This window comes from Rhinolophus sinicus, linkage group LG04, assembly GCF_036562045.2.
Source record: "Rhinolophus sinicus isolate RSC01 linkage group LG04, ASM3656204v1, whole genome shotgun sequence".
Classification (NCBI taxonomy): Eukaryota; Metazoa; Chordata; class Mammalia; order Chiroptera; family Rhinolophidae; genus Rhinolophus; species Rhinolophus sinicus.
In genome coordinates, this window is record NC_133754.1 from 159,769,443 (window position 1) to 159,795,466 (window position 26,024).

Here is a 26,024-nt window from a genome sequence, read left to right on the forward strand (position 1 = left end):
TGCAGGAGCTTCCTAACCATGTCCCAGCTTCTATCCTTGCCCCCCGCCCCTCACCGCCTCGGGCTAGTCTCAATCAGTAGCCAATGTGAGCAGGGGTTTTTTCAATTGTGGTAAAATTCGCATAACATAACACGAACCATTTTAAAGTGAACGATTCAGTGGTGTTGAGTACATCCACAATGTTGTCCAATCACCACCTCTATCTAGACCCAGAACATTTTGATCACTCCATAATAAAACCCTGTACCCAATAAACAATTGCTCCTATCCCCCTGCCCCCAGCCCCTGGCAACCACCAATCTGTTTGTATGGATTTACCTTTATAGTTCCTATCATATAATGTGTGACTTTGTGTGTCTGGCTTCTTTCACTTGGCATATCGTTTTTTGAGACTCATTCATTGCCTTTTGTGACTGAATAATATTCTACAATTTATCTCTTCATCCCCTGATGGACTTTTTGGTTGTTTCTTCTTTTTGGCTACTGTGATTAGTGCTGCTATGAACAATTATGTGCAAGTATTTGTTTGAGTGCCTATTTTCCATTCTTTTGGGTATATGCCTAGGAGTGGAATTGCTGCATCATAAGGTAATACTACATTTAAATGTTTGAAGAATTAAAAAACTTTCCCAAAGCAGCTTCATTTCCCATTCCCACCAGCAATATATGAGGGTTCCAGTTGCCCCACATCCTTGCCAACACTTGTCATTTTCTATTTTGATTTTTGGTTTCTAGTATTGTCATCCTCATGGCTGCGAAGTGATATCTCATTGTGGTTTTGATTTTCATTTCCCTAATAACCAGTGATGGTGAGCATCTTTGCATGTGCTGCTGGCCATATGTATATACTCTTTGGAGAAATATTATAAATCCTTTGCCCATTTTATAATTGGCTATTTTTTTGTTGTTGTTGTTGTTGTAAAAGTTCTTTATATGTCTGGATAGTGGATCCTATCAGATATATGATTTGTGAATATTTTCTCCCATTCTGTATGTTGTCTTCTCACTTTCTTGATAATGTTTTTTGATAAACAAAAGTTTTAAATTTTGATGAAATCCAGTTGATCTATTTTTTGTTCTGTTATTTGTTCTTTTTTTGTCATATCAAAGAATACATTGCCAAATCTAAGGTCATGAAGATTTATGCTTATGTTTTCATCTAAGAGTTTTATAATTTTAGCTATTATATTTTAAGTCATTGATCCATTTTCAGTTCATTTTTCTAAATGGTGTAAAATAGGGGTCCAACCTCATGTGAATATCCAGTTGTCCCAGCACCACTTCTTAAAGAATCTATTCTTTCACCATTGAATGGACTTGAGACCTTTGTCAAAATAAACTTGCCATAGATGTATGGGTTTGTTTCTGGGCTGTCAATTCTATCACATTATTTATATGTCTATTCTTGCGTTAATGCCACACCGTTTAACTTTGTAGTAAGTTTTGAAGTCAGGACTTCTGAGTGCTCCAGCTTGTTCTTTGTCAAGATTGTTTTGGCTCTTTGGGGCCCCTTGCAATTTCACATGAAATTGGAAATTGGCTTTTCCGTTTCTGCGACAAAAAAAAAGGTCATTGGAATTTTGATAAGGATTGCATTGTAGCTATAGATTGCTTTGGGTGTCACTGCCATTTTAATATTGTTTTCTAATGCTTGAACTCAGAATATATTTCTATTTATTTAGGTCTTTAATTTTTTTCAGCAATGTTTTGTAGTGTTCTATGTACAAGTCTTTTACTTCTTGGTTAAATTTATTACTAAGCATTTTATTCTTTTGGATGCTATTGTAGATGAAATTATTTTCCTAAGTTCCCTTTCATATTGTTCATTGCTGGTGTACAGAAATACTATATATTTTTGTATGGTGATCTTGTGTAAGGTTGCTGAATTCACTCAGTAGTTTTTTTCTGGATTCTTTTGGGTTTTCTACATATAAGATTATGTCATCTGTGAGGAGAGATCAGTTTACTTCTTCCTTTCCATGTATTTATTTTTCTTGTCCATTTTCTCGGCCTAGATCTTTCAGTACAATGCTGAATAGCCACAGGGGAAACACGATCCTGTTGCTGACCTTAGGGGCTCCTTTCCTCCTCACTCTTCCCAGCTCGTAGGCCATCGTCTCAGTGAGGCTTTCCCTGACCACCCTACCCCAAAGAACAGTGCCCACCTCACTGACACCCCAGTCTGGAACGTCCTAGTCTTTTGCTCTGCTTTATTTTTCTTCACAATGCTTAATACCATCGGATATTTTTACATGCTTGTTTATTATGTCTCCTTTCACGCCATTGTCCACTGTTATTCTGGCCCCTAGAAAGGTGCCTAGCACGTACAGTGTTTCCCCCAAAATAAGACCGGGTCTTATATTAATTTTTTCTCCAAAAGATGCATTAGGGCTTATGTTCAGGGGATGTCATCCTGAAAAATCATGCTAGGGCTTATTTTCCAGTTAGGTCTTATTTTCGTGGATACATGGTAGGAAACAATAAATATCTATTACATGAATATTTATACCATATACATTTACATACGCACACACACATATATGTATGAGTGTGTGTCCATAATTTTTCATACATGGACTTAAATTGTTCATGCTATTTTGTAAACTTGCTTTTGTCACATTTTGTCTTGGACATTTTCCTTCTTACTAAGTGGAGATCTCCATCATCCTTTCTAATAACTGCTGGAACTCCATTGTATGGATGCCCAGAATTTCTTTAGCAATCCCTATTGGCAGACCCTGCAGTGACCATCTTCGTGCATGCCTCTTTGCTCCCTCCTTCAGTTATGAGTCTGACCCTTTGAAAATATCATGCCCTATGAGCAAGGAGACATTTTTTGCTTCTTATTCCTCTTTTAATAATCTGAATGTGTTTTATTTATTTTGTTTAAAGGTGTTTTTAAATTTTTTTCTCCTATCTGAACCCTCGGTTAGGGTGTCTCAGATCCTGGTATTCTATTATTATTATTATTATTATCAATATTTTTCCTATTTATAGGTTGCCTAGGTTAATGACCGATGTTTTCAATAGCGAGCAGTCTAGTTTGACCAAGTTATAAAGTTATTTTTTTCAAATGTGAAACTTGATTTGTTGGAGATCTTTGATTCCTTTTCTTTGGGAAAGTTTGGCATTGGGTCCCCAGAGGGAGGAACCTCAAGGGACTCTCAGCGTCGCGAGATCACAGGGCTTAGGGATGGGCACCTGGGGCCATCGCCAGAGGTTGCCCCAGTGCCACTGCACTCCCTGTAACAAGTACTCGTGTGTTTGCAGGAAAGGTCTGGGTCCCCAAGCAGAAGCCAATGGATCCTGTGCTGGAAAGTGTGACACTGGAGCCAGAGCTAGAGGAGGCATTAGCAAATGCCTCAGATGCAGAACTCTGTGATATCGCAGGTAAGAGGCGTTCCAGAAACTCCCCCATGTCCTCCAGAAGGAGTTGACCTGCATCTGAATGGAGCCTTGGGTGATTTATTTCAACATGAACACCCTCTGTTTATAACAAGGGCTTGAGGAAACCAAGAATAGCAAAATAGAAGTACATTATCAAAACCAAAATGATGGAAATAGAGATAAAACCATCCAAACCCATCACACCATGGAGCCGTCTTTTGTTGCCATGAGACCCCATCCCAGAGGGATGTGGAAGCATCCTGGAGTGCCAGCATGGGCCCTGCACCAGCCACTGCATGAAATCCTGCCCATGCCACCTGGGAAGAGAGAATGGCGGGGGGGGGAAGACAGAGGGCTATGGGCATCTCAGGTTTGGGAGGTTCACAAAGGCTGGAGCAGATTCATCTGATTTTACAACTTTGCACAGCTCAGAGAACCCCCGTAGCTCATGTTTACACTACACTCTCCATGTTCATGTGTGTTTCCATATGATCTTCACAAACAGCTGCTGAAACTCCAGAAAGTGGCCTGGTCTTCACAGCCCTTCACCACCCGGCCTTGTCTCCTTATGAGCATCTAGTCCCTGCCCCACACACCATCGTGCCCTGCCCACCAAGGGTCAGGCCCTGGCCACAGCAAACACCCTGCATGCCCCACATTGTGCTGTGTACCCTGGCCAGTGGGGTTGGTGGTCTTTTTCTTCTGCAGACCAGGGGGCTACTAACCATCACCCCAATGATGACAGGAGGATGGATGGGGTGGGGAGAGACTCAAGGCAAGTGGGAGGGGAGAGGAAAAATGGAATCAACTGTGACTCTGGCTGTGACAGTGAGGTCGGAGGAGTCAAAGAAGGTTCCAGATTTCCAGCTCCAAAAACTAGTGGATGTTGGTGCAATTAATGAAAGTGGGTCTGTTAGTCTGTCAGGGCTGCCGTAACAAAATACCACAGGCTGAGTGGCGTAAACAATAGAAATGTGTTTTTTCACAGTCTGAAGGTTAGAAAACCCAGATCAAGGTGTTGGCAGGTTTGGTTTCTTCCAAGCTTTCTCTCTCCTTGGCTTACAGGTGACCACACCTCACTGTGTCCCTCTGTGCCTGTGTCCCCTGGGGTCCCTTTTGTGTCCTAATATCTTGTTATGAAGACATCAGACAGATTAGATTAGGGCCCACCCAAAAACCTCATTGTAACTTAATCACCTCTTTAAAGACCTTATCTTCAAATACAGTTACAAATTCTAAAGTTCTAGGGATTAGGACTTTAACATAGGAATTTTGGAGAGTGACAATTCAGCTTCTAACAGTGGGGAAGGAGCAGGTTCGGGGTAATATTGAGTTCACTTGAGGACCTTTGGAGTTTGAAGGGCCGTGGGCCACCCAGGTGGGGACAGTTGTACGTGAAAGTGTTGAGTTCTGCAGGGGATGCACACTGGAGTCCTTGTGGCATCTTTAGCATAGAGATGCAGGCGTGGTTAGCGTTGTCAAGCTCCAGGCAGAGGGCGTGGTAGGAGTTGGGGCCTAGGGCTCTGCAGATAAGTGCCTTGGCCAGGGTAGAAACCTTTGAGAGATGAGAAGTAGAAATAGGGCAAAGCTTGGCTCAATGGGGACCAGTTAGCCACAAATGAACTGGGAACCAAAGGCCAAATCATAATGGGCAGAACCTAATGCAGGAGCTAGGGAGACCGAACAAGGGTTAGGGGCTGGCCCAAGACTCAGAGGTATGTGAGGCCAGGGGCCAGGTGAGGCCACCAGTGCTAGGGGACTTGGCCAGCTGCAGCCGTCTCTTGCCTTATTGCTTCCTCCAGGCTTCTTGTGGGTGTTGTGTGTGAGTCTTGATGGCATTGGTTGTGGGGGGGTGGGGAGCAGGAAAGGGATTGGCTCTCACCTGTAGTGGGACCATAGGGGGAGGGGCAGCGAGAAGACTCAGGTAGGCAGGAGGGGTGACTTTGGGTGATGGTGGCCAAAGCCAGGTTGCAGGGATCCATGGAGTGTGTGAGGACAGCCCCTGTGTAGACTCTGAGTCCAAACAACCCTTTTCTCAGGAGGCGGGAAATGTGGGAAAGAACAAGGGCTGTGGCTTAATGAGTGAGTGTCAGGGCTGAGAGAGGAAGGTTTCCATTTTCACTGTGCAGCACAAAAGCCGCGAGGATCTCACCCAGATGAAAACGGAACCTGACGCAGGGAACTTCACTGGTTTCCTTCGCCGTTCAAGATTTGTTTTGTCAAAAGCCGCACAAGTCATGTGAGATCCCACATGATGCTCATATATTTTGACTGAACCATTTCCCTGACAGGGGGTCCCCTTGACTTCCGGTTAATCTGTGCAGCAGGGAGGTGGGGAGGTGACAGCGTGGTGCAGCCTCTCCACGCTGACTCACCCTGGAGCTGTTTGATCCTGATCCTTCTCCTCTGACCGTCCTGCATGACATCACTCCCCTCATTAGTCAGCTCGGAGGGATTATCAAATGACTCCACTGTCAGAACCGCCAATTCCTGGGCCAAAATAGAACTGCAATATTGGGCTAACTTTCTGTGTTCGTTTCTTGACATTATTCATCTTTATTTTTGTTGGCATGGCGCATTATTATTATTTGTTCATGACACCATACCCTGCCAATGGCCAGAAAGGAAACAGGGCGCTGTAAGTCGACACCAATGTTAACTGGCTAACCTTGGGCGCCTGTCGTCATTTACTGGCCATTTGAAAGGTGGCAGTGTCTCTGGGGGAGGAGGGACTGAGCATTTGTTGATCACCAACTATGTCTCAGGTGCTGTGGGAGTTTATTCCAACCCCTTGCTTTTTATTTGTTGACTGCAACAATCCTATGAAATAAGTTTTATTGTCCCCATTTTATGGATGGAGAAAGTAGGCACGGTGAGGCTAAATGCCTTGCCCATGGGGGCTGAACCCAGGCAGCTTCATTCTAGGGCCCACTCAAAGCATCACCATCCAGTGCGACCTGGATAAAGCTATCCAGCGTGGGGGTGGGGCACAGTGGACACAGACAGTGGGTGCGATGGGGTGCCAGGTCTCATGGAGTCAGCTGGGGAAGGATGGGGCCACGGTAGGAAAGGCTCTGGGTGCCACACTAGGAGAGTGTTGGGAGAGGTGGATGAAAGCAGGAGTGTGGGCAGAGAAGCAATGGTGTTCAGAGGATAGGGGGACTTAAGAGGCAGGCCCCAGGTAAGGCCACGGGCCAAGGAGCCGTGGGTCTACATGTGAGATGTGGCTCCACCCAGATACCAGCTATTCCTGGATCAGATGCCACAAGAGATGGAGGCAATGGGGGTAGGACATCTTGTCAGAGTGTTGGGTGTGGCAAGCCCGCCAGAGACAGAGGTGGAAGGGGAGAGGGTGATTGGGCCTTTCTCAAGGAGGGAGTGGATGGAGCCACGAGTGTGGATGAGTCATTAGAGAAAGAAAAGTAGGGAAAGGAGCACATCATCTCGAGCTTTTGTGACTCAGCTCCCAGGCAGACCACTTCCATTAACTTAGCCTTCGCTGGTGCACTCATTTGCACACAACACACACTCAACAGCCATTTACCCTGGCCTCCCTTTTGTGTGCCAGCATCTGCCCTGGTGAAAGAATCCTAAGAAAGCAGCCCAGTTCATGCCCTCCCAGACCCGACGTAAACAAACACTGAGACCAACATGATGTGACAAGTGAGAGAGCATCATAAGGGAAAAAGGACAGAGCGCAGGATGGGGGCTTGGCTAGGTGGTGGGGCCGGGGAGAGAAGGCCGGAAATGGAAGCTGGTCCTAAAGGAGGAGAGGTAGGGGTGGACTAGGGGAAGCGTGGGGAGGAGGCAGACCGTGCTGAGTCGCTTGCTTTGCAGCTGCACATACAGCAGATTTGATACTTGGTGACGATAGGAACATGTAGGAGGACGCCCAGCAGATGTGTCACACTGACTCAGGTGTGACATGGGTAACCAAGGCCTGTGAATTCTTGTGCATTTGTTTTTGTGTCCGTGCATCATGCATGCATTCATTCATTCACTCATGATGTCGGCGTACATTATTGAACGCCTATACTGGGATGAATCAGACCCAATCCCCACCCTTGGGGGGCCCAGGATGTGATCAGGAGGACAGATCAGAAGCATGTAGATTTTAACATGAAAAGTGTCACTGCAGGGTGATGGGCAGACGGCACAGGCCTCTGACAGTACTAAGCTCTTGGCATGTGGCCGTGGGGTGTAGGTTGGAGGACCCTGGGAGTCATCTGCAAGCACTTGGCACTATCAGTGCCTCCCCTCCCAGTCAGGGACGTGATCCTGGCTCACCATTAGGGACCCTGCAAGGTGGGACAAGACCCAAGAAGGAATGGGGAGGAGAGAGACTCACCCTTCAGAAGGGCCAACCCCCAGGGCACTCCCACGGGCAGTTGGCAACCCTGGCTCATGTGACTGTCCCAGACAGTGTTAGCTAGACAACCTGGGCTTCTGATATGCTTTCATGCCCTTAGACTCCTGTTCTACAAGAGTCGGGGTGTGGCTTATCCAGGAGCCATTCAATTGCACCCAAGCCCTGGGCCAGAGCCAGCTTCTCCCACCTGTTCCCAGCAGGCCTGCTGTCTGCCCCAAGCCAGCCCGAGCAGTTGGCAGCTGGATGAGCCGGGATGTGTACTGCTATCTCTCTGCATCCTTACTGGAATTTTGAACTGAGTGAACCCTGCCAAGGCAGAGAGAGGGAAGAGAACTTGATGTTCTTTTTCAGAGTTCAAAAATAGTCCTTTTTGAGTTTTGAGGAAGATCTAGACTTTAAAAAAAAAAAAATCACATTCCCCAGTGCTAAATTCAGCTTTGCTAGTATCTACAAAAAATGAAGCAGCAGGCAATGTTGATGTGCTGTTTTCCTCCATCACTTACGTCTGGTGACGTCGGGTGTGCAAAACCAAGCAGGGGAAAAGTGATTTGCTGCCTAGGGCTGGCGAAGGCAATGAGGGCTTCAGACCCACCAGGTATTCTGCTCAGCAAAGGAGATTTAACTTGGCCCCTCCCTCTCTCCCTCCCTCCCTCCTTCCTCTCTTCTTTCCCACTCCCCCCTTCTTTCCCACTCCCCATCCTTACTTCCTTTCTTCCTTCCTTCCTTCTTGGAACCCTAATTTCCTCAGAGCAGCAGGATGGTATTATTTCTTCTTAGGCCTGCTATTGACGTATATTACCTCCTAGAATACAAGTTACCTGTTTTTAGGATTCTGAAGTAGAGGGGAAGTTTCAGAACTTTAGAACTGCTAGTGAACTAGTACATGGAGGAGTGGGTGGGAATACTAACTTAGAAGCTAGGAGAATCTCGCTGAACAGTCTTTGACAAATCATTTCCCTCTTGAGCCTACTAGAAAAGTGGGGGGGTCGAGAGCACCTGCCCTGCCGGCTTATTATAGAAATCAAACAGGATAAAAAGATGAGATGTCATGTGGCTGTTAAGTCCTAAGTGAAGGTAAGAGATGATCAGTGTTTAAACTCACGCCATTTTACAGCTGAGAAAACTGAGGCCCCAAAAGCAGACGTGACCTGGACAGGGTTACCCAGCAAATTAGTACCAAGGCTAGACTGGAGCCCAGGTCTCTTTCCTTTGTCCCCTGGCACTTCCTGTAACCTTCTTGCCTCTGTCCTGCTTTCTGGACTGTTATGGGAAGATGTCACCCGAGCACAAAATATATTTTCCATTTTCCACTTCTTTATTTACTCTAAACAAGACCAGACAGCCCTATGAGATCACATCTTTACTGTGATTCCCAGCAACCTTTGCAAACTGTTTTTCCAAACCTGGACTCCCAGCAGCAGCCTAAAATCCCCACTCCCCACTCCCCACGCAGGAGCTCCAGAAGGTGACAAGGTGACACATGGTGATCTAATTCACTGGCTGCTGACTCAGGCCTCAGCTCCCACTGCCCACGTAGCCACAGCTTAAATTAAAGCCCAGAGAGCTCGAAAAAATGTAGATGCCTCTCTTTCTACCCGTTCTCCTGAGCGATGAGCAGGAAGGTCTAATTTTAGCAAAGAAGACGCCTAGAATGTGAGAAACAGAAGGGGCTTTGAGATCGTCTCGTCTTGTGGTTCTGAGCTCCCACTGAGCATCAGCTCATCCAAGGAGATTAAAAAATATACCTCCAGAGATTTGGATTAGTTGGTCCAGGGTGGAGCATTGATATTGTCTTAAAGTGCCCAGGTGAATCGTATGTCCAGCCATGACCTTGTCTCATCCCTTCATTGGAGAGAAGGCTGAATCCTAGAGAGGGGTGGGGACTTGCCCAGGATCGAGGGCACAGTCAGGACCTCAGGAAGTTCCTTGGGTCTCCTGACTCTTCCCTAAGGGCTCTCGTGTTTTCTCTCTAACCAGAAATGGCTGGAGGAATAAAAAAATAAAAAATAAAAAAGCAGCAAATATTTACCAAAAGCTCATTGTTTTCTGGAAGAGGTAGAAGAAAGATGATATTCTTTCCGGCCTTCAGAAGCCCCCAGTCCAGTAGGGGAAGCACAGCCGTACCTAGTGATCTCTAACACCATGTAGCGTATGTGCTGTGCTACGGACACCAGGTGCTGTGGGAAAACAGAGAGAGAGAGAGAGAGAGAGAACCAGGAAGACACCCTGGGGGAAAAAGTGTTATTCTGTCTTGAGGGCTGGGGAGTTAGAGTTGTTAGGTCAAATTCAGGATGTGCAACTGGATTTGAATTTCAGATAAACAATGAATAAGTTTTGAAGTTTTGAATATACGTAGGTCCCAAATACCGACTGAGACCTACTCATACTAAAAACATTCATTATTTATCTGAAATTCTGATTTAACTGGATGTCTTGTATTTTTGTGTGCTAAATCTAGCAACCCTACTAGGGGGCATTTCAGCAGTGGACACTGCAAATGGTGAGAGAATCACCAGCAGAGAGGACAGCGTTGACAGAAGCAGGAGAATCTACTGAGCAGTGACCGTTGGTGATGCTGGAGCAGAAAGGGTGTGAGGGAGGGCCGGTGAAGCCAGGCTCTGAGGTCACAAGCCACTGTTCCTGCTCCTGGATGGCTGCAGCAGCCTCTCAGTTCCCGCCATATCCTTCCCTCCCCTGGTAGTCAGGTCCCAGACAGCCAGAGTAGTAGTCACAGAACTCGAGTCAGGTCAGCGCATGCCCCACTCAGGCTTCCCAGGCTGTACCTGGAAAAAGGCATCCAAACTCCTTACACCTCAACCTAGAAGACCCTGTAGGATCCAGTTGGAATAAAATCTACTCCCAAGGGTTGCTATGAGGATTCAGAGGCATAGAGCCAGGTGGTGTTATCTACTTTTCCCCTTGAAACTACCTGCGGAGCTTTAAAAAAGGCAGATGTCTGCCCCCATCCTCAAGATTGTAGTTTCATTCATCCGGGGTAGGCCTGAGCATCAGGAGTTTCCAAAGAGTCCCCAGCAATTCCAGTGCACACCCAAACCAGAATCGCTGACGTACAGCAGATTCTCTGCTCTGGAGGGAGTGCTCGGTGAGGGGGCCTGTTGTGCTGTCCACCGCTGTCCAACTTCATCTCTGTCCGTCTTCTGTGTCCCTCTCACTCCTGGCCTTCCACAGCCTGCGCTTTCCCACCTGCCGTTCCCTCTGCCCGGAACACGCTGCCTCCCTCCTGTCAACGTGGTGCACTTACTCATCCCTCCCATCCAAATCCCTCTGTTCCCTTCTCCCAGAACACACCGAACGTTTCCTTTACAGCACTTGCCATACTCTGTGCTTATGTTTCTAATTGTGTGGGTACCTGTTAGCGGCTCTCTCCCCTAGTAGACTGTAAGCTACATGGGCAGGACCCCTGTCTTTCTCGTTCCCGCTGTCCACCTAGCCGCTGGAGCTGGACACATGATGCCGGCACTTGATACATGTTGAAGCAATGAATGAATGAAAGAATGGCTGAGCACCGGGGTCATGTGGTCAGATTTGCATTTCCAGAAAGGTCTTTCTGGCTGCACTGTGGTGAATGCTGTGGGGGTGGCCAGGACACCGGTGACCACACAATGTGGCAGTACAACCAAGAAATGAAAGGGCTTCCACAAAGACAGAGGTGGGACCCAGGAGAGACACTATGTGGGAGGGTGGGTAGTTGGTAGGGGGTTGTCATTTGAGTGAAGTTCTACTCTGAGGGACAGGTGACAAGATGGAATGGGATCCAAAGCAAGAGGCCACTGCTGGGAAAGTTCTGTTTTGGCCAAGTAGGGTTGGATGTGCCAGTGGGATATGGGGGGACATCTGTGAATCTGAGGCTGGGAACTAGGCTGAGGATAGAGATTTGAGAGTCACGGAAATAGAGGCAAATAAGGTTTCAAAGTTGTCATGCAAGGGCCTCTTGCCATTTCTGTGAGCAAACATTTGGGAGTGCGGAATATCCGTGCTTGGGAGGCTCTTCTATCTGAGAGGGGCGAGTCACGGGCCTCTCTTGTGTCCCATGTTCCTGCAGCTATCCTGGGCATGCACACTCTCATGAGCAACCAGCAGTACTACCAGGCTTTGGGCAGCAGCTCCATCGTGAACAAGGAGGGACTCAACAGTGAGTACCAGCCCCTGACGGCCGTGCCTGCACCCCACCCCCACCCACCCCCAGCCAGGACACCTTGGAAGTCTTCACCACGTCTCATTTCCTCTGCCCGCTTATGCTCTCTGGCTCGTAGCAGAAGTTTTACATTCTTATGGAGCCAAATCGACCCACCTTTTCCTTGTATGCGCCTAGAATTCGTGTCTTATTTACAAAGGTCTTTTCCATCCCAATATTACAAAAATTGTCCTCCTGTACTTTCTTGTAAAAGTTTTAGAGGTCTCCTTCTTATATGCAACTTCTGAGTCCACCTGGAATTCATGTTTGCGTATGCTGTGAGATGAACTCAAACTTTCATTTTTATTTTTTAATGGATACCCCATTGTCCCAACACCATTCTTTGCAGAGTGTGTCTGTTCACCACTGGGTTGGGACTCCCCCGTGATCATAAACTCCCACGCGTCCACATGGGTCTGTCTCTGGGTGCCTCTTCTGCTGCACGAGTCTCCTTGTCCTTCCCTGGGCCAGTATTGCATTCGTTGTCTTAATTGCTCCAGCACATTGTTCCAAGCTGCCATTTTGGCCTCAGAAGGAAATGCGGATGCCACAAGGATAATTAGCCCCACTCTGAAAGGCTTACACATTACTTTCCCATCCAGGCTTCCTTTGATCCTCACCAAAGCGCACTGAGGCAGTGACTGTTCACATTCTGCAGATGACACAGAGTAAGGAATTGGCCCAGTTTTTGCAGAATGTCAAAGGCCAAGGCCAAGCAGGGCCCAAACCCTCTTCCCATGTCCCCAAACTCTGCTGCCACTTCCTTCCAGACAGTCCTCGTGTCGACAGAAAGTGGTCTCTGTTTCTGTGAGCCATCTCCCTTTTGTGGGTCACTCTAGGTGTGATCAAACCAACACAATACAAGCCTGTGCCCGATGAAGAACCAAATTCAACAGACGTAGAGGAAACACTGGAGCGGATAAAGAGCAACGACCCGACACTTGAAGAGGTTAATCTCAACAACATCCGGGTACGTCCCTGTCCTCTCCCTTCACCTGTGGGATGGAGGAAACCCATGTCTGTGTCACCCTGATGCAGACGGCCCAGGCTGTGTAGAGAGACGGGCCTGTTTGGGCTCTGGGTGCTTCTGGATCAGGAATAGGGGCCAAACCTGTAGAGGGGTGGACAGTGTAAACAAGCACCTCCTTGGTCCTAGTTTCTTTCTGAGGACTGACATCAGGCCCTGATGTTCACCCCGAGCCAACCCAGCTTTGACTCGGGAAACTTGCCATGGTATTCAAAACACAGAGCTTCTCTGAGATAAAACTGAGTCACACACACAGGGCTGCACGGGATCTCAAGGCTGGAAAAGCCCAGTGCCCGCCAGGCTCGTGGGGTAACCCAGGCCCTGGGAGGGGCCACCCCTGAACCACCACTGCTGCTGTATCCTGCACACATTCAGCCTCTTTCTGCAGCCCTGGGAGAGAGCTGGTGGCCCAAATGTCCGAAGACATATTTCGAGCTGTTAGCTATATCTCTCCGGACATTTCCTGGGTGACCACCCAGGGCAGAGGAGGACAGATGGACGGGCAGTCCTTCCCTGGACAAGCTGCAGGAGGAATTCAGAAGCAGGCCCAGCTGCCTGCCCACCTGCTCAGCCAGAGGCCAGCGGGATTAGTTCTGGGAGGGTGTGGGGGTAAGACAAGAAGCGGGCCCCTCACTCCCCAGCTCCTCTTTCCTCTCTTCTCCTCTTTCTTTTAAGTGGCTGCCAGCCCCACAGGACAATCAGATTGGAAACCTGTGCCTGCCGTGTTCTCCTCCACTTGGCCTCGCATGCTGTGCTCCCATGGGGAGCTACAGTGACGCCCTGAAATGAGAGATCCGTTAAAACACAGCCAGTGTCTCTCTCGGGTGCCTCTATTGTTTGCCGTGTGCCCTGTGGGAGACACTGGCACAATTCAGAACTGTGCCCCCTGGCAGTGAATACGGTCTCAGAGGGCGTGGGGGTGTGGAAACTGGCCACAGCCCTGCACCTTCACCAGGACTCAGTTTCCCCTCCGTACACGTGGCAGTTGGATTAGATCAGTGGTTTTCACCTGAGGAGATGAAGACATATAAGCCAGTGCCCAGACCTACCCTCCCCTGAGATTCTGATTTTATTGGTCTGGGGCAGGCCTGAGCATCAGCACTGTGAGAAAATTCCCCAGCAGCCTCTGAGAGGCGGTGGGGCTGAGACCCTCTAGGATGGATGTCCCCTAGAGATCACCTGGTACAAGGCCCTCTGCCCCCTGCCATCTCTCTTTGCCAGAAACAGGCCCAGAGAGGGAAAGAGATTTCCCCAGAGCCACAGAGTAGGTCAGAAACATTGCCAATTGCTGGGGTGGCGGCCAAGCCCCTCACCCTCAGGCCTGAGCTTTTGGCACAACACTGCCCTGTATCCACTGCCTTGAGTTTTGCTTCTCCTCTGGTTGCTGCGTGCACAAAGAGGGAGTTGAATTTCCTCCCTGAAATTTTCAGGGAGGATTTTCTCAATTTATTTACCAGAAAGTTCTCCCCAAGTCCCAGCCATTTGGGGTGAAGCCAGGGAGCAAGCAAAGCCAAAAACGCTTTTCCCATTTAGCTTTTTGGTCAGAGACTTGCTAGGAATCTGGCTGCATGTGTGAGAGAGTTACGCGCCCCCCCCCGCCCCCCCCAATCTGTCTGCCCAACCTGCCCCTGGTGGGGGCTGCTGGTTACTGCCTGCCTTTCTCTCTGCAGAATATCCCCATACCTACCCTCAAGGCGTATGCAGAAGCCCTGAAAGACAACTCATATGTGAAGAAGTTCAGCATCGTGGGGACACGGAGCAATGACCCCGTGGCATATGTATGTACCTTTCTGTTCTGCTGTATTGAGGGTGAGGGGGCAGACATAGAAACAGAAGGGTTGATGCTTGTGGCCTCAGGCCTGGCCATGTCCCACAGATGAACAGTCTTGTGTGGTTGGTGAAAGGCACTGGGCTAGAGTCAGGAGAGGACATGGACAGAATAGTTGTCACCTAGTCACCTCCTATACATTACCCTGGTTAATCTCCACAGCTACCCTGATCCCAGAAGTGCAGGTCTCCCCACTTTGCAGATGAAGAACCTGGGGTGCAGGGATCTCGGGCAACTTGCTTTGGCCAGAGTTGCAGAGCAAACGAGAGGTGGAGCTGAGATTTAAATGCAAGTCCGATGGACCCTAAAGCTGGATCTCTCTCCATTCAGCATGTCACATATGGATAAGGGCCTACCCCTCCCTGAGCCTCAGTTTCTCCACATTTAAAATCATTGTCTTCATCAGTGGGTTCAGATGACCAATTTGTTTTTCACCCATGTCTTAAAAATATTCCTGTTCATTGTACTCATTATATTGTACTGATTATAAAGTAGCTATCAATTCTTTAAAAAAAAACCACAACAACACATATTTATTGAGAGTCTCTCTGTGCCCAGCACTGAATTAGGCTCTGGGACCACAACTGTGACCAAGACAGTCACAGCTCCCATTTGGCCATGCAGACAACTAAAGGATAACAGTACAGTGTGATTACTATACACTAATAGCAAGTAAAATGTACAGGAACTAGCTTACCAGAGATGGTAATTAACCATTTCATAGCAATCAGTTTGTCAATATGCACCAAATAGTTTGCTGGGAGTTTGACTGGGATTGCATTGAACCTAAAGAGATCGAATTGGAAAGAACTGACATCTTGACAATATTACGTCATCTTTCCCATGAACATGGACTGTATCTTTATTTATTTAGTTCTTTGATTTTTTTCATCAGAGTTTTGTAGTGTTCTTCATATAGATCTTGTACAGATTTTGTTAGCTTTATGCCTAAGTATTTCATTTAAGTACTGCATCTGCTAACAGAAATAGTATTATGCTTTTAATTTCAAATTCCATTTGTTCATTGTTGGTATAAAGGAAAGTGATTGACTTTTATATATTAACCTTGTATCCTACAACCTTGCTATAATCACGTATTAGTTCTAGGAGGGTTTTTGGTTGTTGTTGTTTTTTTTTCTTTTAGTCAATTCTTTTGAATTGTCTCTGTAGACAGTAATGTTATCCGCAAACAAATACAGTTTTATTTCTTCCTTCCCAATCTATATACCTTTTATTTCTTTTTCTCGTCTTATTACATTAGCTATATGTTAAAAAGGGATGGTGAAAAGGAACATCCTTGCCTTGTACCTGGTCTTAGTAGTAAAGTTTCAAGTTTTTCAACATTAAGTATGATGTTAACTGTAGGTTTGATACAGATATTCTTTACCAAGTTGAGGAAGTTTCCCTGTATGCCTAGTTTACTGAGTTTTTATCATGAATGGGTGTTGGGTTCTGGCAAATGCGTTGTCTGTGTCTATGGATATGATCATGTGATTTTTCTATCCTGTTGATGTGATGGATTACATTAATTGATTTTCAAGTGTTGAACCAGCCTTGCATACCTGGGATAAATCCCAGTTAGTCATGGTATATAATCTTCTTTTGTACATTGTTGGATTTGCTCTTTTCTTGAGGATTTTTACATCTATGTTCATGAGAAATATTGGTCTATATTTTTCTTGTACTCTGCCTAGTTTTGAATTAGGATAATGCTGCCCTCAAAAAATGAGTTAGGAAGTATTCCCTATGCTTCTGTGTCTGAAAGAGAGTTGGTATCATTTCTTCCTTAAAATTTGATAGAATTCACCAGTGAACCCATCTGGGCCTGGTGCTTTCTGTTTGGGAAGGCTATTAATTACTGATTAAATTTCTTTAATAGATAATGGCCTATTCAAATTATCTACTTCTTATGTGAGCTTTGGCAAATTGTATCTTTCAAGGGTTTGGTTCATCTCATTGAGACATAGAGTTGTCCATAGTGGTCTTTTATAATCCTTTAAATTCCCACGGGATCTGTAGTGATGTTTCCGCTTTCATTTCTGATATTAGTAATTTGTGTCCCTCTCTCTCTTTTCTTTATTTCTTTTTCTTTTCTTTTCTGTTTTTTTTTTTTTTTTTTTTGTAGCTTGACTAGAGTCTTAACAACTTTATTGATCTTTTGAAGAATCAGCTTTTAGCTTCATTGATTTTTCTCTATTGGTTTCTTGTTTTCAATTTCATTGATTTCTGCTCTAATTCTTATTATTTATTTTCTCTGCTTGCTCTAGATTTAATTTGCTGTTATTTTTCTAGTTTCCTAAAATGGAAACCTAGATTACTGATTTCAGATCTTTCTTCTTTTCTAATGTATACAGTCAATGCTATAAGTTTTCTCTAAGCACTACTTTTGCTGTACCCCACAATTTTGATAAGTTATGTTTTCATTTTCATTTAGTTTAAAATACTTTTTAATTTCTCTTGAGATTACTTCTTTGACCTATTTTTTTTGTTTGTTTTTTTGTCTGTTTGTTTGTTTTAAGAAATGTGTTGTTTAGTTTCCACATATTTGGGGATTTTCCAGTTGTCTTTCTGTTACTGATTTCTAGTTTAATTCCATTGTGGTCTGAGAAACATTGTATGATTTCTATTCTTTTACATTTGTGATCTATCTTGGTGAGTGTTCCATGGGAGTTTGAGAAGAATGTGTATTCCACAGTTGTTGGATGAAGTAGTCTATGGATGTTACTTATATCCAATTGATTGATGGTATTGTTTAGTTCAATTATGTCCTTACTCATTTTCGACCTGCTGGATCTGTATGTTTCTGATAGAGGGCTGTTGAAATCTCCAACTCTAGTAGTGAACTTGTCTATTTCTCCTTGCAGTTAGTTCTATTGGTTTTAGCCTCACATAGTTTGATGCTCTGTTGTTAGGTGCGTACACAGTAAGGACTGCTATGTCTTCTTGGAGAACTGACCCTTTTATCATTATGTAATACCCTTCTTATCCCTGATAATTTTCCTTCCTTTGAAATCTGTGTAGTAGCAATACATTCTTTTCTGAATTTTAAAATAGGTAGGACAATTTCCTTCAATATTTTTGGAATGATAGAAATAGCTCATAGTCTCTTATTACTGCCAGCGGGGAACCTCTGGACAATAATCTCTTACCTCAGGAGATCTCCAGTGGATCCTGAGTTTGCCCATAGAGACATGGCTGACAAAGCCACAGGCCCTATACATTGCTATTTCATGGATCAGAAACCAAAAACATCTATGCTGGCACTCAGCTCAGCTCCACGAATGTTTATGGAACATTGACTCTGTGCCAGGCCAACAGCTGATGTCAGCCCGTTCGTACCAGTATATCCATTGTCAAGTACTGAAATGCTCTGGATCAGTTGGTAAATAAGGCTGCCAGAGTTCTGTAAGTACCCTTATTGCCTGTCCCAGCTCTTATTCTAATGCCCCCGCCCCCCGCCCCACTCTGGTCCAGCAAACAGAGTTGACACCTGGTATGACAGTGCCTCTAGGACCTGCTCAGCCATCAGCATGTCCACTTGCATCTGGTGCACTTGCCTTCTGGTTGTTAAATATTGTGATTATCAGACCCAGGCAGGCCTTTCCTGGGAGCAAGAGGAATGCTGTGGAGAGAATACAGATGGCGTCCCTCCCCTCAGGAGGGTCCAACTTTCTCAGGGTCACAGAGACAGCTGACATGCCATCCGGGGGTCACACAGCAAGAGGAGCGGCGGAGGCTTTGTGATGATTTCAACCAGGCGGGCTTCCTGGGAGCCAAGTCTTGTGTAGGGTTTCAGCAAGGACAGGAGGAAGGGCGTTCCTGGCTTAGAGCGACGTTTCAGACAACTGGGCCCACGGATGGTACATCCTGGCCTATCAGCTGCTGGTATCTCCTTTCCCCCATGACACATTGTTTCCATCAACTGCTAATTACCTCATTTCCTTCAGAGGCTCTGATTGTCATCTACACCCTGGCTGAATTCCTCCCAAACGTGCTAGCGGCCACCTGAGCTCCTCTCCTGCCATTTGCCCTGGTCACTTGCCCACTGGGGTGGTTTCCCAGGCTTCCCTCTCTGCTGCTGAGATGAAGAGAACAACAACTCTGTGGACTTTCAACAGGGAAATAGAAGAGACAAGTGGAGAGAGTTTAGGGAGATTGGAACTCCATTAGTCACTCTGTGAACAGCGACTGAAAACTTACTATGTGGGCACCATGGGAGGAAGAAGGGGAATTTTCAGCCCACCAACAGTAGATAGTCTAATGGTAGAGACAATGCCAGTATGTAAATAATCTAAGTAGAGGAATACAAGTTCACGAGGGAGGTTGTGGATAAATTCTTTGAGCTTCAAGAGTGCAGGCCACAGCTAGCTGGGAATGTCCACACAGGCTCTTAGAGAAGAGGCACCGACAATGGCCTCGAATGGTGGGCATGGCTTGGACAAGTGAAGCAGAAATGAAAGGGCATTCTGGGTGGCAAGGACAGGATGAGCAAAGGCAAAGCGGAGGGAGAGCACTGGGCATGCACGGGAACTGGGAGTAGCCCTATCGTAAGGGAGCAGCAAGAGTTGAGGCTGAACAGCGGAGTGGAACCAGGGAACAGAGACTTTGGATGCGGGCAAAGGAGCATGGGCTTCCTTGGTAGGGGTTCGGTAACCATGGCAGGTTGGAAGGGAGGAGAGACACAGAGTTGTGCTTGGTGAAGGAAATCGTGGAGATCTTCTTGCCTGGTCCCTGGCTCAGACAGCATAAGTGTGCAAGAGACTCTCGCTCCTAGCAAGGTTCCCTCATTATTTTAGGTTCTACCCAAGAGGGGCTCCGGCCTTGCTCAGGGTGACTCACGGGAACCCTCACTTTTCTTTCGTGGCTCAAGGCCCTTGCTGAGATGCTCAAGGAGAACAAGGTGTTGAAGACACTGAACGTGGAATCCAACTTCATTTCGGGAGCTGGGATCCTGCGCCTGGTGGAAGCGCTTCCATACAACACTTCTTTAGTGGAGCTGAAAATTGATAACCAGGTAAGCTGGGAAGGGTCTCCTGCTTCACTACATGATCCTGGCCATTCTGCACTCTCCTGCGTCCTGCTGGATGGAGCCAATGCCGCTGATGATGAAAGCTCCAGAGCCCAGCTTTAAGGGACCTCCACCATGCTCACCTTCCTTCTTCATCATTCCCACCAAGTGCTCTTCCAGCTTTTGCTTGTGCACCCCTAGTGATGGGGAGCTTACTCCTTACCTCTCTCTTATTATCCTTCCTTATATCCAGTAGAGATCAGCTCCCTGTAAGTCCTATTTTTGGGGCTTAATTCTGTTCTGTGCTGCAGACAGGACACATCTGTTGCTCAGAGCTTATAAACCATTGGTGTCTTCCTCACCAGGCTAAGTACCCCATTTTCTTCAGTCACCCCCCACTCAATGGGTTTTTGAATCTCCTTTCTATTGAGTTTATTCTCTGGACAAATTCTAGTTTGTCTTTGTCATTATGGGGTTATCATTTCTCTATACCTTCTGTGGTACAGTCATTTATTTTCAGCTGAAGCTAATAACAATATCTTGTATATTACATGTGTTGAGGTTGTACTGTGGGCCAGACTCTGTGCTATGCACCTGACACACATCATCTCTGATCTTCTCAGCCACCTGTAGGATGAGGGTATTATCTCTCTCAGTTTGCAGAAGAGAAAACAGCTCAGAGAGGTGAAGTCAAGCAACTTTCTCAGGGCCACCTAGTTCGCACTTTAGGTAGCAGAATTTGAATCCAGGTCTCTCTGACTCCGAAACCCACACTCCTTCTTTTACATCATGTCACTTCTAATGGTAAAATGCTTTCTCTATGGTGTGTGAATAAGGAATTATTTTTTCCTACATTGAAAATGTTTGCTGAATGGTCATATAACTATGTGCAGAGGAAAAACACTGGATGGAAATATAACAACATTGTAAATAGTGGTTATCCCTGAATGAGATTATTTGTACCTTTTCTCTATTGTAGAGTATTACACACAGAGAAGTACATAAAACTTAAATGCACAGCTTAACCATACCAGGCACATAACCCCTGGCCAGCTCAAGCACTAAAGCATGACCACCCTCCAGAAGACTTTGACGGTCCCTTCCCAATCATACCCTTCAAAACTTGCTCCCTATTTACCTTCAGACCTCCATGCCTTTGCTCTTGCTTTTCTTTCCTGCTGGAATGTCCTCCCCTGTTCCTACTCCATTCTGTGCCTGGAGAAATCCTCTTTCCTTCCGGATTCAGCTGAAGCCTCTCCTTTGCCCAGTGCTGTTCTAGTACCAGCTCTAACCAGCTTGCAAGAGCTGACTGTGTGCATCTCTTCGGAACTCCCTTTCAGTGATGGCATGTTGGCACCTGGAAATCGCCCCTCAGAGGAGTATTTACACTATGGAAATTGGCAAATCTACAAATCCAACTTTTTGTTTTGTTTTGAGAGCCACCATGCATGCCACTGCCTTCTCCCATCAGCCTCCCTACCTCCTTCCAGCCTCTCCCTCCCTGTGTTCTCCTAGCACCTTGGCTGCCCTGTGAGATTCGCAGGAGCTGGTGCTGTGTCTGAGTCATCTCCATATCTCAGTGCCCCGCTCATAACTTGGCCCCGCAGTGGTACTTGGTAAGCAGGGCTGCCCTGGATGGTTGTCTATGCTGTTCACTGCACGATGAGGTGGCAGAGGATGAAATCCAACCCACGCTTTGCTCTCCAAGCCTTGGTATGGGGCTTTGTTCACACAGAGAGGGTACGTTTTTCTAATTCCTGTGAAGAGGCTACAAGAGCCTGCAGCAGCCCTGTCATGTGAATTTGCTACATTGGCCTCCTTGCATGTCTCACATGCCAGTGGTCTTGCTGCTACATCGCCCAGCCCCAGTCGCTCCCACCCCCACCCTTTATGCTCCTCCCTTGGCCCTGCTTTATTGGAGGTAGGAAGGGCACAGCAGGTGGAACAAAGGCATATAGCAGGCTTGACAGCAGCCCTGGGCCAAACCCTGGGATTGGTTAGTCATGTGACTCCAAGTCTGGCAGGGCAAGGAGTCAGGGTCTACCCAGTGCCAGCTGAAACCTGACTCCTGGGGGCAGAATGTTGGCCAAAGATGGCCCAGACCACTGGCCTCAGGTCCTTGTGGTGGCAGCTGTCAGGGACCGAGCTGCTCACCTTCCCTCTCATTACTGCCCCCCGCCCCCAGCCCAAAGACTGAACCAGTGCAGACTGTCACCCTCACCCTGGCTGAAGACCCTGGTGCAAGAACAATCACTTTCCTGAGCCTCAGCACCTCACTTGTAAATAAATGAGTCTCATAATCTCTACTTCTAAGGAGATAACACGCATAAACTATGCAGTTGTTAACTTTCGTAATTACTCCAAAGGTGATCTAGGGAGTTCACATATTATTCTGAATTCATTTACTGAGGAGGTAACATGAATCCATTATATCATTTAATGCTCACACACACTGTAGGTGGGTATCACAACCCATCCCCATGTTATAGGTGAGGAAACTGAGGCCCAGGCAGGCAATGTAACCCACCAAAGATCACACAGTAAGTGGCAGAAGCAGGATTCGAACCCAGGTCTTTGTGACTCCAAAGTCCTTGAGCTGTGCCTGTCTGGGCTCTTGAACCCTATTGTAGTTTCACATGGACCTCACTTGGCTTTTCTCAGCTGTCTCTGTCCTTTGGTGTGAGGCCAGAGCACGCTCACCACCTGCCACTGCCATCCTGGGAGCCTCTTTTTTGGTTTATCTCAGCATCTGGTACGTGCCAGCTGCACCCTAGGGCTGTGCTGGGTGCTGTGTGTGAATGAGGCTCTGGCTCTGCCCTTCAGGGATTCTACACTGCATGGGAAGACACACAAGTATAGAAATGATCATCAAAGAAGATATTCCAGCAAGCCACAGACAATGGACCCTGAGGTCCACTGCAGGGAGCAAGCTCAGTCAGGAACAGACATCAGGGAGGGCTTCTTGGAGGAGGCGGTTTTTGCAATACATCTGTAGGGTGGACAATATCTCAGAGGGTAAAGCAGAGGCCATGGCATCTCCAGTGCAGGGAACCACACGAACAAAGAGAAGGAGAAAGGAAAACCATGGAGCCCATCCAAATATGATTAATAACATCCCCAGAGGAAGGCCAGTAAGGGCATTGGCCAGGGGCTCTGAATGGGTAGTTTGAGGAAAAGTGGGCTGTGGGTTGTCCTGTGTACCAGTCGGAGTTGTGCTCTGGGAACATGGTTCCCATCTGGATTGGAGAGGACTGGAGCAGAGAGAAGGCATCAGCCCTAACGACTTCCCAGATGAAGGGACCCGTGGAGAAATGCTCCCATATGCCTGGAGTCTTGAGATCGGATGGGACCTGGCAGGAGAGGAGGAGGGAAGGCTGAGGCCTGTCTTGGGGAAGGAGCTCTGCCACCCAGGCTCAGAGGAAGGCCACCCTTGCCTCTCACAGTATGTCCTAGGAGGCCTGGGCATGGCCTAGCCTATAGGCTTTTAGGAGCTGTGACAAAAAGGAGGTGGTGAGCGGCATTTGATTTATTCCTCATTCTTGGTTAGTCACTGAGGTCTTTGGAGGCTGCAGATTTCTCCTTGTCCCTTGTGCCTGTAACCTGTGTCAGTGAGTCTCTATTCTCCTTTTTCCTTATATGGCCAAAGAAAGGGACTGGGGCATTCTACCCGGATGACAGGGAGCCTCCCAGGCTGGCTCAGGACACAGATTTGGGAACCAGGATCTGAGGCTGTTTGTTTACTCAGCCAGGCTTTCTTTATCTCCAAGCACAGTTCTGTTTCTGCCTTCATTTGCCCTGAGAAGGCAGTGAGGGTGGGAGGGAACAGAGGGTCACTGATTTACTGCTGCGGGCACTGAAAAAAGGGCTAGTCCAGCCCTCCTTTTACAGGTGGGGAAACTGGGGATTGAAAGGGGACGGGATGTGCTGGAAGTCACAGATGAAGTCAGTGTCAGACCTGGGCTGGAGCTGAGATGTCCTGTGTTTCAGACAGGCTGCATTTATGGTTGGACAGGAGAGACCCTGTCAGCCTCCAGTGAGCAGGCTCTACAGATGGGGTTTCTGCAGGCCCTGTCCATCCCAAGCAGGTCAGATCCAAACAATGGTTCTCTGCTCCTCTCGATTCACCCTCCTCACTCCCAACAGAGTTCCCTCTAGCAGGCCCTTTTCCCAAACCCTTAGGGCACTGGGCACTCTCCCTGCCCCTCAGAACAGACAAGGCCTGAAAACGTGACCTCCTCCTCAAATGAACATATGGGCAAGGTCTGGGGATATTGACCAATTCCTCACATTTCATTCCAATATTTAACAGTGAGGATGTGCTTAAATATTTTGAAAAGAAGCTAAAAGAAGTGGGTTGTGTTTTCTTGTTATTCCAGATCAGATTGTTTTCCTAGGGGAAATAAGTTTAGAAAGAAAACAAATGCTATGCTGGGATAGGATCCTGAAGGTTTTCACACAGGGCAACAACCCCCTTAATTTTAGTTTACGTACTTATGGCAGCTAGCTAATGCTATTTTAAATGAGGCTGAATATACTTTTGGTTTTGTAAGATATAAGGAAAACACTCTTGAAAACCAAGAGAGCAAGACTTTTTTGACTCATGTTCTCTGTTTTGTTTCTTATACGTTTATCTCTTAAGAAACAGCCCTTGTTCTGTGCATCATTTTTGTGTCTGTAGTCTTGTTGTGTATTGAAGTAATTCAGCCTGGTACTATTCGGTCTCTGTGAGAGGACAGCATGTGTCACTCTCCTTCCCTCTCAATGCCAGTAACTTAATTTTACTGACCTTACTTCTCGGGAAAATTAGATAAAGTCAGTGGAAATGAGAGGAAAAAATGACATTAAACAAAAAATGTTTTTCCCATGCAGATCAGAATGAATCAGAATAAAGATCTATGACAACAACCATCTCGCATCATGTCAGGTCCCCACTGGAGGCTGCACTCCATTCTGAAAAGGCAGGAGCTTTCCAGAAAGAAGATGAACTGACTCAAGGATAATCTGTATTCAAATTTTTGACACTTGAAGTCAAACAAGAGATCAGATCAGGTCCCAGCTAAGCCCCAGCTCTGTCATGTTCTTGCTGTGTAACTGGGGAAAGTCAATGTATCCATGTCTCGGTTTTCTCATCTATAAAATGGGAATAATACCAATACTCAACCTTAATAAGGTTGTTAGAAGGTTTAATGTGTTGATCCCTTAATGAATACCTGGCATATGGCCTTCTCTCAATAAAAGGGAGGTGATATTTCTATTATTAGTTAGACCCAGTTGGTGGTAGACAGGTGGGGTGGAGAGAACTGACCTCTGAGAGACAGATTCCAGCTCATGCAAGGAACAACTTTTTAACCTCCTTCCTTTCCTCCTTTATTCCCTCACTTCCTTTCCTACTTATGTTTACTTTTATAGTGAAGTGTAACTTACATATAGTAGAGCAAATATGTCTTAAGTGGACAGCTCAGTGCACTTATACATATGTACACCAGTGTAATCTCCACTGAGATCAAGACATAGAATGTCTCCAGCCCCCAGCAGGCTCCTTCATGCCCCCTCCTAATCAATACCCTCCAAACGCAACCGTATCCTGCTTTCTATCACCACAGATGCGTTTTGCCTGTTCTTAAACTTCATACAAATGAATCACATGCTTGTGCTCTTTTATGTCTGGCTTTTTTTTTTGCTCAATAGTATCTGTGAGTGTATCAGTTATCTATAGCTGTGTAACAAATCACCCCACCCCCAATTTAGCAGCTTAAAGCAACAATCAGTGTGTTTTTAGCTCACAGTTTCTGAAGGTCAGGAATCTAGGAGCAGTTTTCTGGGTGGTTCGGCCCAGGATCTCTGATGAGAGTGCAGTCAGGTGCAATCTGAAGGCCTGCCAGCGCTGGAGGAATAGCTTCCAAGATGGCTCCCTCCATGGCTGCTGGCAAGAGGCCACAACTCCTAGCTATGTGGACCTCTCTGTGGGGCTGTTGGAGCATCCTCACTATATGGCAGCTAACTTCTCTCAGAGAGAGTGACCTAGGGCAGAGAGAGAAGAAAGCCGCCGATGCCTTTTATGAGCCCACCTTTGAAGCTACACAGTCATTTCTGCCACGTCTCCGTGTTAGAAGTGAATCATGAAGCACAACCACATTCAAGGGGTGTGGAATTAGGCTGCACTTTTTGAAGGGAAAAGTGTCAAAGAATTTGCAGACATATTTTAAAATC

At 46.6% G+C, this 26,024-nt stretch overlaps 1 protein-coding gene across 3 annotated transcripts in view; it reads left to right on the forward strand.

Annotated features, from left to right (window-relative positions):
* TMOD1 (tropomodulin 1) overlaps positions 1 to 26,024 on the forward strand; it is a 79,130-nt gene that overhangs the window by 41,003 nt on the left and 12,103 nt on the right. For all 3 annotated transcript variants that reach the window (XM_019729186.2, XM_019729185.2, XM_074330749.1), the window contains exons 4-8: positions 3,271 to 3,390; positions 11,820 to 11,909; positions 12,791 to 12,921; positions 14,649 to 14,756; positions 19,677 to 19,820. In XM_019729186.2, coding sequence (XP_019584745.1) covers positions 3,271 to 3,390; positions 11,820 to 11,909; positions 12,791 to 12,921; positions 14,649 to 14,756; positions 19,677 to 19,820 — 593 coding nt within the window. The remainder of the gene's footprint in view (positions 1 to 3,270; positions 3,391 to 11,819; positions 11,910 to 12,790; positions 12,922 to 14,648; positions 14,757 to 19,676; positions 19,821 to 26,024) is intronic.